The sequence below is a fragment of the Pelodiscus sinensis genome, chromosome 6 (genome assembly GCF_049634645.1).
Source record: "Pelodiscus sinensis isolate JC-2024 chromosome 6, ASM4963464v1, whole genome shotgun sequence".
NCBI lineage: Eukaryota > Metazoa > Chordata > Testudines > Trionychidae > Pelodiscus > Pelodiscus sinensis.
The window spans coordinates 85,307,449-85,320,681 of NC_134716.1; the positions used below are offsets into that span (position 1 = coordinate 85,307,449).

The 13,233-nt window shown below is 39.3% G+C and overlaps 1 protein-coding gene and 1 long non-coding RNA gene across 7 annotated transcripts in view; one reads left to right on the top strand and one right to left on the bottom strand.

Moving 5' to 3' along the window:
* LOC142829927 (uncharacterized) overlaps positions 1-10,851 on the bottom strand; it is a 43,969-nt gene extending 33,118 nt beyond the window's left edge. The window contains exons 1-3 of the long non-coding RNA XR_012904854.1: positions 9,723-10,851; positions 9,109-9,149; positions 7,704-7,806 (exon numbers count right to left, since the gene is read on the bottom strand). This is a non-coding gene — a long non-coding RNA (uncharacterized LOC142829927). The remainder of the gene's footprint in view (positions 1-7,703; positions 7,807-9,108; positions 9,150-9,722) is intronic.
* IQGAP2 (IQ motif containing GTPase activating protein 2) overlaps positions 1-13,233 on the top strand; it is a 214,803-nt gene that overhangs the window by 131,823 nt on the left and 69,747 nt on the right. For 2 of the 6 annotated variants that reach the window (XM_075932302.1, XM_075932303.1), the window contains exons 10-15: positions 64-227; positions 763-850; positions 5,839-6,002; positions 6,637-6,797; positions 9,561-9,685; positions 12,103-12,266. In XM_075932302.1, coding sequence (XP_075788417.1) covers positions 64-227; positions 763-850; positions 5,839-6,002; positions 6,637-6,797; positions 9,561-9,685; positions 12,103-12,266 — 866 coding nt within the window. Of the gene's footprint in view, positions 1-63; positions 228-762; positions 851-5,838; positions 6,003-6,636; positions 6,798-9,560; positions 9,686-11,033; positions 11,282-12,102; positions 12,267-13,233 lie in introns of those variants that run through there. The other 4 variants (XM_075932304.1, XM_075932305.1, XM_075932307.1 and 1 more) reach the window with 4 other exon arrangements.

Sequence of the window (13,233 nt, forward strand, 5' to 3'; positions counted from 1 at the left end):
TAATGGAAACCTTTTTTGGACATTTTTTTTTTTTGCATTTTGTAAGCATTGTTTTCCTTTCAGTTCATGTAGCTTTAGTCCAAGTGAATGAGGCAATTGACAGGCAAGATGAAGTGACATTGATGGCAGGTTTGAACCATCCTGCTCTGAGCTTATCTGGAGTTCTGCAGCAAAATTCCCCATGGTACCTAACACAATTGTGTGACTATAAAGAGCAGAGAATGCAGGTAATTAAATAGAATGTATGACACTTGAGTTTTGCACTTTACTGTAATTAAAATAGAAGTGACATTGTCCTGAACTTTGCAACCTGAACTCTGTGTTATGGAACAGTAAAGAATTTTGTCAAGCATTTTAAATATTTTTCTCTGAACAAGACAAAAGTAGGTGCATTTGCTGTAAAGAGTGTGATGCGTTGGCAAAAAGCTGCTAAATTGGAGAGGGGAAATATTTCATACAATGTATCCCTTAATACAAAGCTTACCTTGGAAACTAAACTTATGAATTTAGTATAGAAGAATGGTATTGTTGACAAACAATGATGGCTGAAGACCATTTTATAAAGAACATCTTGATTAAGGTGAAAATCTGTAATTAAGTCAGTTAAAAGCTTATGGAAAACCAAACACTATTCTTCAAAAAGCCTTTTTATTTGGTATTCAGTCAACATATTGTGGCCAGTTAATAGTGTCATAATGGAATATTTTCCTTCTCCTGCAAAGTCAAAAAGCATAATAATCTTTTTTTGTCTGATTTTGTTAGCTAGCAGGGGGTCCAATTTTGCTCGACAAATATGAGATACAGAAAGAAGTTAGTGTTGCCAATGAGGAATCTGAGGCTCTCAAGCTTAGTGAGTAAATATTTTAATACTTGTTTTCACAATCCACTATTTTATTTATTCTTAAATCAAGCTAAAGAGCTCAATCCAATTTTTTTTTGTTTGCATGCAAACAAGATTTCTTTAAGTTGAAACCTCATTGCATTTTATTTTTGCTACTGCTCTTTTCAATATCACAATTGCCAAGCAACTGATCTCTGCCACTATGGGCACATTTTATTTAAAGTAGCTAACACTTTTCTTGGCTGAATATTTTCAGCTACTAATGGACATACATATATAAAACTGAACATAATGCATGGCTTGAATAGATAGACATTTAATCTCTCTAAGGGAAATTATTTCCATCCAATTTGAGTTATAAATGAAGTGATCGAATTGAAGAATAGCTTGCAGTAGTAGGTAGCAAAGGAAACTAGATCTCATTTTAAAATATTTACCCTTTTAAAAAGAATCTAGTCTCTCAGACTGCTGAATTAGTACAGTTTATGTAAGATGCAAGGGATCTAGAACATGCACACTACTGTTGCTTTATTTTTTTTTAAATTATCTTTAAAGGGGGTTCTAAATTTGCAGCAATACTCTGGCATTCTTTGAATGATAATCCATCTGCTAGGAGCTTCAGCTTCGAATAAACTGCTGTCCTATTATGTTGTCTACGGCATGTGATAATTGCTGTTTTGTCTCTTGTCATTTAAGATTTTTAGTTCGGTCAGTTTAATTGTTCTTCTGATGCAATGCAAAAAGATAGTTAAGCCTGGTTTGGTGTGAGATACTTTGTGTAAACACATTTTATATAGCATCCAAGTCTCTTATGTAGCTAGTGATTTGGATTTTAGAATGATCCAATAAACAGTATTTCTTAGAGAAAGTTTCTCTTGGGTAATGGAAAATTCTGAGGGTAGTGTAACTTCATCAGTGTCTTGGTGTAGGAAAAGTGGGCTTGTTTCCTCTGTGGATTTAAAAAAAAAGCCACAATATTATGCTACCAACAACTTCATGTGGCATGAAGAATTTAAATTCAGTTTTACTTCTAACTCATATTCACCAGTTTTAATTAGGAGAAGGCAGTTAAATAGAACTAGGGATCTTTAAGAAGAGCCAGGTGAGTGTGCTTATTAAAGGACTCAGTTTGCACCTTGGTCAGCTTATTTGTATTCCAAGTGTGGTGATACTACTGTGGCTACAACATGCATGGAAAAATACCCAAGAATTTGTTAAACACACTTCTGCACTGTGGATATTGATTCATAATGTCAGAGTTGCACACTCATTCCTTTGGATAGAAGTCCGCAAAGTCAGTTGATGGCTGGATATTTTGATGTCATTTTGTTGCTGGTTCTGGGGACTTTTTCTTTGAAACTGCTATAAACTGTCTGAAAGACAAGCATCTTTCTTTTTTAATCTTAAGAATGACTAAAATGTTTATCATGCAGAACAAAATACACAATAGGACTCCTTCCCATTTATTTCTTGTGTTTTGGGACCAATGTACTTAGGCTCCATTGGTTTGAACTGCTCTGAGTCTTCTAATCAGTCAGGTTCTCTCTATTGTACAACAGAAGAGGAACTCCTCCATGAGCTCTGACTGAACAGGGTAGACAGAACTGCAATGACTGGGGTGCTGGTACTGGAAGCAGGCTCTGATTTTAGACACAGATCCCAGTGAAAGGTGGGTCTGAAGAGTAGCTGGATTGGGGAGGTCATGTGACTAATTTTAAACTGCATCTGGTATTGCCATTGATTGTCCCAGAGTGCTCTCATTGTAGGGTTGGTGAATGAGGGCCATCTACAGAGAATTCGTAGTTAAATATCGTGTGTGTCTGGCGCTCTGACTTCTGAGGGTATGTCTGTACTGCATGCTTCTTTCTGAATAGTTATTCTGAAATGACTTATTTTGAAATAGCCCATTTACATTAGGGAAGCCTACCTCGGACTAATTTTGGGACTTCCTTGCAGTGTAGAGGTACTATCTCGATTTAGAGTCCCCAGAGGCCCTAGGAGGAATAACTTAGAATGGCCCTGGTAAGGGGCTATTTCAAAATAGCAGCAGTGGAACATCTATGCACACCTTATTTTGAAATAGCTCTTTCATAATAGGCATTATTCCTTGTAGCATGAGCTGTCCGTTCCTTCCGAATAATGGAATGGCTGTGTAGATGCTCACATTTTTATTTTGTAATAACACTAGTTATCTTGAAATCATGGTGCAGTGTAGACGCACTCTTAGAAATCAGTGCTTCCTGTGAAATAAGGACTTAACGGGGATAAACTCATTTTATTTATTTATTTATTTGTGTATGTATATGTATGTGCGTGTGTGTATATTATACAAATATTCCTCAAGGTTGATAAGCCTCCCCCCTGTGAAGGACACTGCTGGACCTGAAGTCTAGCTGCAACTAACGAATCTATCCTCTGTAGACCATATAGATGTGGTTAATAAAATAGTAAGAAAACCATTAAGATCAAGAACCTGGCATCTCATCTTTCCTCCTCCTGGCTTCAATTCAGCAAGGATCTTAATTAACATGATTAAGCTTAAGAGGAGACCCACCGAAACCAATGGGATTACTGTTTATATTTACGTAGGCGTGTATACTCCATGCTGACTCACTGTCTAACATTCCAATGTCCATCCTGTTGGAAAGGTACCAAGAAACCCCAGAACACTCAGTTCTTCAAACCTCTGGGTGACCATCTGTCAGTGGAATGTCCTTTCACCATCTGCCCTGATGTCTCCAGCTTTTTTGTTTTTCACTTGATCTTTTTTGTAAAGACTTGTAGACCTGAAGAACTCACCGGCCAAACTGAAAGCTGTGGGGAGCATAAAAAGAGTCTGAATCTTCTTCCTAGTATCCTGGAAGCTCTCTAGTATATGGGCTGCATACTCTGTCCCTTCAAAAGTTGTATAAGAAATTGCCTATTGCAATCCTATTTCGGCCATAACAATTTCCCCTGGCAGTGTCAGTTTTCCAGCCCTCTCACCCAAAGGAAGCTGTTGGTGAGTCAGTGTGTTGAAGATGGAAGAATAGGTGCAAATTTTTTCAGTTTTCTTCCTTTTCTCTGTCCCCCCCCTCCCCCCAAGCTACCAGCAGCACATCTAAAGTGTCCTGTCTTGCCTTTCTTGGAATAGGCATCCTATTTTTCCATCTTGCAGAACTGGTTATCCTTCTCAAAAGAAGACTTTAAAACTGTTTTCCTATCTGTGGGATTTTGGCCATGTTTTGGTTTTTTCCCCCCTTGATTCTAGACTTAAATCAGGTGCTTAATTCTTAAGAACATAACGGACTTACTGGGTCAGACCGAAAGTCCATCTAGCCTGGTTTCTGACAGTGACCAATGCCAGGTGCCCCAAAGGGAATGAACAGAATAGGTAACCAGCACATCTTTTTCTTTCCCCTGTAACCCATTCCCAGCCCCTGACAAACCCGAGGCTAGGGACACCAGTCCTACTATCTTGGCTAATAAGCATTGCTAAATCTATTCTTGGTGAATTTATCTAGTTATTTTTTGGAACCTGTTAAAAGTCCTGGTCTTCACAACCTCCTCGGGCAAGGAGTTTCACAGGTAGACTGTGGTGCATGAAGAAATACTTCCTATTAATTTCATTTGGTGACCCCTATGTCAGGGGCATGTTAAGTTGCCTTAAGGCTAACCTCAGCCAGGTTTGTGACCTCCAACTCTTTCAAAGTTACGGGGATTGTAATGGTAATTTTAAAAAATGCAATACGAGACCTAGCAGTCTTGAGCATCATCTGTTGTTTCCTTTAGTGTGAGTTTTGATTCACTGTTTTTATTTAGAAGCAAGGTCTGAACTCACTCCTAGACACTATTTCACATGTATTGGAGGAGGAGGCAAACCATAAATGTCAGTAATTTGTTTTCCTTATTTAACAGTCTTAGATTGACTTCTCCGTCCCGTCCTCCCCCCCCCCTTCTGCCCAAGTAACTTAATACGATTTTAGTTAGCAGTGCTTGTGGTGGTTATTGAAATGTCATATTTCCTTATGAAAAACATTAGACCAGATACAAGGGGGAAGAGTAGCAAAAAGATAAGATGCAGCTTTTATTTGTTTTTCTCACAATTTAACTGATGAAAATTCTAGTCACAGCAAGTAACCCATTATGGAACTTAGCAAACTTTGCCAGGCTGTTAAAGCATTACTTTTAGCTTGTCTTGTTGGACACACTGGTGTTGCAAGTGTAGATTTGTCCTGCCTAACTGTGTTGGACTCTCAGAGGGGAGAAATTGGGAAGTTCATGGAGGTAGAAAAAAATAAAATAGAGAAGGGAAGTAAAATTTAACATTCTAGGGTCACTCTGGATTGATCATACAGTAAAACCTCCGATAGTCCAGCATCCAACTGTTCGGCACTCCTGATACTCCAACATCAAAATGCCAAGTGCTCCTGACCAGCTGATTAAAAAGCCTGGTGCTTAGCACAGGTGCTGGCAGTAACCAGAAGGAGCATAAGGTTGGGGGAGGAGGGATGGGAGTGGGATGGTGTTACAGGACAGAGAAGAGCCTTTTGCTTCAGCAAAGGGGGGGAGGAGGATCAGGTTACATCATGGAAGAGATGCAGGAGGGGAGAGGGAGGGAGATTGTGTCCTGGCCAGCTGTTAAGCCGTGCAGCTGTACCAGACCTCCTGATTCTCCAGCAAATCTGATAATCCGGCACCACCTAGGTCCAAAAGGTGCCGGATTATCGGAAGTCTACTGTACTTAGAGGGTGCAGCAGCCCCTGGACTAGTCAAGTTGTTTTCAGGATAAGAAGGTCTCTTGCATTAATCACAGACTTGTGGAAGTCAGCAGCTTGGCACATGCTTTGCAACAATGTCAAGTTGTTTCAGTGAGTTTTAAAATTGCATCTCTTGCAGGTATACAGCTATAGATTTCTTGAGCAATGATGTAATATTGGAATAGTGTTTGTTTACACATCATTTAAAAAAAATTATATGGCAAAGAAATTGATAGGATTTTTCCCTACTTCCCCCAGAGCTTGTAGCGGTTGACCATATCAATACTGCAATTCGTAACTGTGATGCTAATAAAACACTGGCTGCACTGATGAAACCAGAGGCCCAGTTGCCTGTTGTTCACCCTTTTGCTGCTGCTGTCTATCAGACTGAACTGTTGAACCTTCAGCAACAGAATGCTGTGGTAAGAGTGGAAAACTTATGAATTGCTGTTCGATAGTGTGCAGTCAAGCCATAAAGGATGAGGAATATTAATGCATTTTCATTTGATGCAGTTTTGTTACTAAGAACAATTAGACCACTTACCTCATCAGATTCCTCTAATTCTTGCCTAGAGGTAGATGGCATTAATATTCCTAGATTTTAGAAGAAGTGCTTGACTATTCAGGTTATAATTTGACTGATTTTAGCCTGTGCTAACTCTCCTGCTGAGCAAGTTGGCTGACCTTCACTTTTTTTTGCATATAGTATCTCACTTTAACGTTGAATTTTTTTTTTTAAATGGACAGTGAGCAGCCAAACTGGGGGGAGTCCACATTCTGATTCAAGTTAGATTAGGTTTAACTGGAAGGACAATATTATGTGGGTCAAACAAAGAAAAAGCTGAGTAGGTGGAGAAAATATAACACATGCCTAATGAGTTAACTCTTCTACTTGCAGCACAGAAAGCTTACAATTTGTAGCAATTACATTTTCTCCTACTTCATACACTTTTTAACCAAATCCATGCCTCCCTTCTTTGGGCCTATAGGCTGTAATTAAAACTAGCTACCCCCACTTGTTGAGCTTCATAACTGATATATTCTATGTTCTTATAGAATTACTTGGCACATGATGAACTGTCAATTGCTGTCGAAATGTTGTCAGCTGTTGTATTACTAAATCAGGCCTTGGGAAGCAAGGACATCCTGACAATAATGAATCATCTCAAAAATCCATCTGTTGGCTTCAATAATCTGGAAGAAGAAAACTTTCAACGGTAAAAATTCATTTGGTCTTGTCCAAAGAGGCAACAAAGGTTCCTCAGAGGAACGAGTGGGTGTGTTAGCTGAAGTTTAAAAAGTTACAACCGAAACATTTTCACTGTATTAACGGGAGATGATATTAAGGCTCCTCAGCTGTAGTATCCTCTCTGCAAAAACACACCTTACTGAAAGTTTGAGGGCATAGAAGTTGGGATTTTTGGAAGCTAAACATTGTGAGCTGAGATTAGTTGCTTTTGTGACCGTGGATATCTGGACTAAGTATAGTTGGAAGCTGGTCTTTCTGAATCTTTGAAAGAGGACCTTAGAATGAATATAGTGAGTGATGTAATGTAAGATTATCCTATCTTGTGTTGCTTAAAAATGGTAGTTAGAACCCTCTTGGCTAAATAGCTGGGCACAACATGGTATAAGTATGTTCCAGTCTACATTTGAATGGAGATGAGTAGCTTTTGTTTTGTTTGAATCAGTATGTGTATTGGAGACCTAATGGAATACTGACAGTGCTATATTAAGGAATGTTGGTAAGGCATTAGGTGATGCTTTTTCCTCCATTGTTGTGCTTGAGGGAATTCCCTGGGCACTGTTCAGAATGTGCTGCTACTAAATGATATAAGAAATCTTCAATGGTCAGAATCTAACTCATACAGAAGTTATGGGCTTGGTATAGAACTGGAAGGAACTTTGAGAGGTCATCATGTCCAGTCCCCTGAATTCATGGCAGGATCAAGCACTACCTACATCATCTTTGACAGATGTTTGTCTAACCTGCTCTTGAACATCTCCAATGCTAGAGATTCCACAACCTCTTTAGGTAGTTTGTTCCAATTCTTATCCTGTTCTCAAAGGTTAAGGAAAATTATTTTTTTTCTCCCTTTTTCTTGTAACAGTCTTTTAGGTACCTGAAAGCTGTTATGTCCCCTCCAAGTCTTTTCTCTTCCACACTAAGCAGACCCAACTCTTTCAATCTTCCCTTGTAGATCATGTTTTCTAGACTTCCTTTCCCTGTAGCCAAAAGCAAGTTGTTAATGTTTTGCAGGTGGATAAAGAGAGTTGCAGGAATGAGGAACAAAAATTAAGGTACCCACATGAGCAGGTTACTGGTGAGGCATTAGATGTGTTCAGAACAGTCTTGGCAAAACTCAGTTATCCCTGGACTCCTTGCAAATTCCACGTCTGATAATTATACCCTGCCTGTCTTACATACTCCCTACAGTCTGACTTGGAAGAGATGTTCTTCACTTCCAATTCTAAGATGTGCAGCATTGCTATGAACTGTTAACACTCAAAGTAGAAGATTTCACCACATGCTTTGGTATGAGGGACTAGGGAAATGTTAAATTATACATATATCTGATGATTAAAAAAACACATAAAATAATAAAATATACCTCAATGTATTGGAATATAATGTAGTTTAAAAACCAAGCAAACAGAAGAAATCATGGCTACTTACATGAATTAACATGAACTTTAATGTCCAAGAATGTCTCTAATTTCTTGTAGATGATGTTTTGGTTTTCTATTAAATTATTTACTAGAGGGCTGTGCCCCTTGCTCGCTGTGCTCACCAACCCTCTCCCCCCCATATCTGGGGGCAGACAGGCCCAGCTCTCTCCCCAGACACCAGGGAGGAGGGGCCAGGGCCACACCAGCCCTGCCTTCTTGTCCCTCCTTGGCCATTGGGGGGGGTGAGCCCGGGGCCTCTGGGCCCCCCTCCGGTCAGAGAAGGTCTAGGGTGGCTCAGGCCATGTCCTGGGCTAATGGGGTTAGCATCAGGGAGGTGGAAGGAGGAGGCCAGGTGGCTAAGGGGGAAGGGACTGCAGGATGCTGAGTGACGTGATGACATCACTGTTGTCCTGCATGGAAAGGTTTTTTTAATAGACACGTGACAGACTAAATCTCCTTGGAATGTTAACGTTTATATAAAATTAGTGTGGAGCCACTATAGAAAAGTGCTTGGACATGACATGATCTGGAATTATTTCAGATCACAATATGGTCAAAAGCTGTGGTCAAAAGAGCTAATGCAATCTTTGAGTGCATAAGCAAGAGAATCTCAAGTAGGGCTTGAGAGGTTTTTATCTCTATTTGGCACTGGTGCAGCCACTGCTGGAATACTGTCTAGTTTTGATGCCCACAGTTGAGAGGTTTGGAGAGGGCTTAGAGAAGACTTGAGAATTAGAGTACATGCTTTATAGTGAGAACGAAAGCTCAATCTATTTCGCTAGAGATGGTTATGGGTTGACTTCATTATGGTCTAAAAGTATCTGCATAAGGAACAAATATTTAATAATGAGCTCTTACCTTTTTCTACTAGATTTATGCCTCCGTTCAGTGACTGGAAGCTGAAGATAAGCAAATTGTTAAATAAGGCATACCATTTTGACAGGGTAATTAAACATTGGAACAGTTTACCACAAGCTGTGATGGATTTTCCATCACTTACCATTGTACATCAAGATTGGCTGCTTTTCTAAAAGAAATATGGTCTAGGAATCTCATTGGGGAATTTTGTGGCCTCTCTTATGCAAGAGGTCAGATGGATAATCAGAAGTCCTTTCTGTACATAATGCATGTGTGGAGCCAAGCAAGGCAGTTTGCATGTTGCCTGTTCACATGCTGCCTGTCCACAAACACACACATTTTTTTCAGTTTTATGTGCACTACATTCATCCAGTAAGGAAAAAATAGACTACATACAGGAAATTATGGACAATACATGTAATGTCTCTTTATGATTTTATATCTTCCTACAGTTATGCTGACACACTCTTGTCTATTAAATCAGAGGCTTCAGCTCAAGGACAAGACTATTTAAGCTGGAATGATATCCAGAACTGTATTGACATGGTTAATATGCAAATTCAAGAAGAAAACGACAGTAAGTGATTCTGCTGTCTGTTGGAGGCAGAACTTACCATGCTCCATGGAACACTTGATGGAGGTTGATGGAGGGCTGGCTGCTCACATAGTGATGCTGCTTTTTAACTATACAATTGCAATTAAACAACCAAACCTCCTTCCTCCAAATGCTTTCCTAACATTTTCCATATGAAATTGTGGTAGCTGCAACTAAAAGGAGAACAGAGGTGTATCAGACACCATAGTAAAATGTGGAGCATGCTACAGAAGTAACTGAATTTCTCTTTCACAGCAGGCAATAGAGGTTTGCATTTTGACGTATAATAAATATTTTGCATTTTTTCCTAAATAGATTTAGAATTAGTGATTCCTGTTTCCCCAGCAGAGCATTTTCACAGTAATGCTAGAGAGGAAGGATAAAACAATTACATAATTTTAAACAAAATTCAGCAGACTTCTGAAAGCCAATGGTAGAGTGTTGACTGGTGAAAAGGGAACATTCAGTGCAGTAGTTACTTGCATTACTTCTTCTTTGGTGTTTCCCTATTCACTGAAAGTGTCCTTGAATACATCACTTCTCTGACTTCACACATGCAATAGTTCTAACAGATGGTGATAAGATTTCTTTCCATCTGTATTCATACTGGGCCAATAATTCTGGTATTTCTCTCATTTTGGGATTTCAAGGTAAGTACAAGAAGATTTTCAGATGTGGAGTAAGTGGCATTTTACACACTTGTATTGAATATTCCTGGTTTAGTGGGGTGAGCAGTACATAACTGTCAAATAGGGATGTAATAATATAACTGTTTATTGGATATGAGATTGTCAGTTACCATAATGTTTACGTGTTGGCTACCAGCCCTGCTCCCAGGGAGCTGGCTGCTGCCCCGTGCTGCTGACTCTGTATCCGAGGCAGCAGCACTGGGTGATAGCCAGCTCCCCAACAAAAGGGGGCTGCAGGTGGGAGCAGGCTCAAAAGCTGGTGCCCAGTGCACACCAGCTCCCAAGGAGTTAGGGGGCACCCCATGCTGTAGGCTCTGCAGTATAAAGTTTATACTGCAGAGCCCCCAGCGTGTAACTACTAAGATTTTCAAGGAAGGTGAGTATTCAGCAAACAGAGCAGTTGTCAATAACTAAAATACTCTGGCTTTTTATGTAATCTGATTTTTTAACAGTATTTTAGGCATATGCAGCGCTGTTTTGTCTATAAAACTTGAGGTGCTCAGTGACTGAAATGTTAGAACTCCTGTTGCTAAAATGAGCCTCATGTACAGTAACAGTTTTGGGTGTGCATTTCTCTAACACCACCACCTGGCAGGGGGCAGCTCTGCTTGGAACTGTACACAGTATCAACAGAGTATTTTGAAATTTGTTGCATCCAGATCAGCCCATACTTCCCAGTACACAGAAATTCCCTCTCCTCACTGGTCATGCTCTCGTGGCTGCCATAAACCCTGCTTACATCCACCTGAAGAATAGCCAGCCTCCTAAGAGGTTAAGGCCTTGTGAGGTCATATGACTATGACCTCATCAGTTCAGTTTTATGTTCACACTATGGGAAAAACCTCAGCAGATCCCAGTCAGCCATCAACTGGAATGCACTCTGTCACAGGTGATGGCAAAGCAATCAGCAGGAATTCATACTCACTCAGACTTGGTGTAGCAGGTTTCTATGAAAAGCCCCCGGACTGTGTTTCAGCATTTTTTCTGTTGACTAGGTGTCATAAATTCAAAACTGAATTTCCAAAAGATAGGAACCTAAATATACTTTAAAATACTTTTTTGGGGACTGCTGGGCACCCTATAGTTCATGGAGTTCAGTGGGTGTTATGGGTATTAAACAGTTCCCAAAATAAAGGTATTTTACCTTTAGGCAACCAAGTTGTAGAGCTTTGATTTAGATGCATGTTCCAGATAAATTGCTTCATGGTGTTACAGTGATGTTGATGCCTTGAAAAGCTATAAAAATTTCCCTAAGTTCAGAAATCAGAATATGTATGTCATGTAAACTAATGTGTTAAATTATTTGGAATAGTGGAACTTGAAAGTCATTTCAGAATGATTTGAACACTGCAACATAAATAAGACCCTTTCTCTCAAGTGTTAAATATCTACTTAAAGACATGTAAATGAACACATTAGTGTAGAACAAAATGGAGATTTTTTTTTTTCTTTTTAGAAAAGGATCTGTTTATAAACAGGATCAAATTAAGTTAGAGGTAGGTATTGGAGGAGGAAAAATCTGGTTTAACTTGCTGACTTTGGCATGAACTGCCAGCATTTGAGCAGAAAGACTTCAGAATTTGCTGCTGCTTACCATAACTTGATGTTTAAACTTATTTATGACATTATCCCTTTTTAACTGACCCTGATATGTGATTAGGCTTTTTCTGTTGGTATATCTTTAAATGTTAATTTTTCCTTTTTTCTTAGGAATTGTTGCAGTTGGCCACATTAATGAAGCTATTGACCAAGGGAATCCTGGGAAAACTCTAGAAACACTTCTGTTGCCTACTGCCAAATTGCACGATGTGAACCCAATAAATGCAAGGCATTATCAAGATGTTCTGCATTTTTCCAAAGTACAGAAATGCAAGGTAGGACCTCGGTTGACTCATCATTACTTGTCCATTTTTATTAAATGCCAAATCTGAGTATTGTTTTCCCTGCAGTATTTGCAGTGGCTGTGATATCTGTCTTTTAATGTGCTAATTGAAATGTTATCAGAGTGCTAATTCCACTTCCTGCTAGAACTTTTAGTGTGAAGGGAAGCTGGGGAGGATAAAATTTATTAGGACTAGTTTAAAAAAAAATCAGTGACGAAAATGCACAACTGTGCACATCGTTTTCTAGTTTACTCATCCTCTCATAGTCACTTCAGATATGTAAGAATATAGTATTTATGCCGTAATTCACGGAGCTGAGTAAAAGATCTTCCCTGATCTCAGAAACAAGAGGCCAGGATGCATATTTCACAGCTCAAAGGGAAGCTGGAGCTTTGGTCACTAGTGGAAGGATTGCAGCATTGACAGTTTCAAAAGAAATTACTGGAAATTACTCCTGATTGGCCTCTCACATTACTAAAAAAAGTGAATTTGGTTTGTTGATAGTCTTCATGATTCCATTAAATCTGCCATCAATGTTTTTTGGTTTGGCCACAATATTTTTGCTTGGTGATCATGGTTTCTGATACGCTACGTAAGGGGACTCATCTTAGCAGGATACTAATGTTGGCTTCCACATAAAGCTGTGCCTTGGATAGCATCACAGTTACACAAATTGTAAACAGAGGACTGTAACTGCTTCCAGAACATAATTGAGCACAAGATTAATTACAACTTTTGACAAAGGTGCTTAACGTGTATTCTCAAGTGCTGTGTGTCTAACCATCATGCTGCACATTCCTAAGCTAAATTATGGGAACATTCTGTGCATGGCTCTTAGAAGAGAGTTCATAGCAGCATATGAATCATGTCGTGCAATAACTACAAGAGGAGGTCTTAACGTTTTATGAAAGCTGTATTAGCTTTTAAAGTAAACCTTTTGCTTGTCCCAAATTAAGGA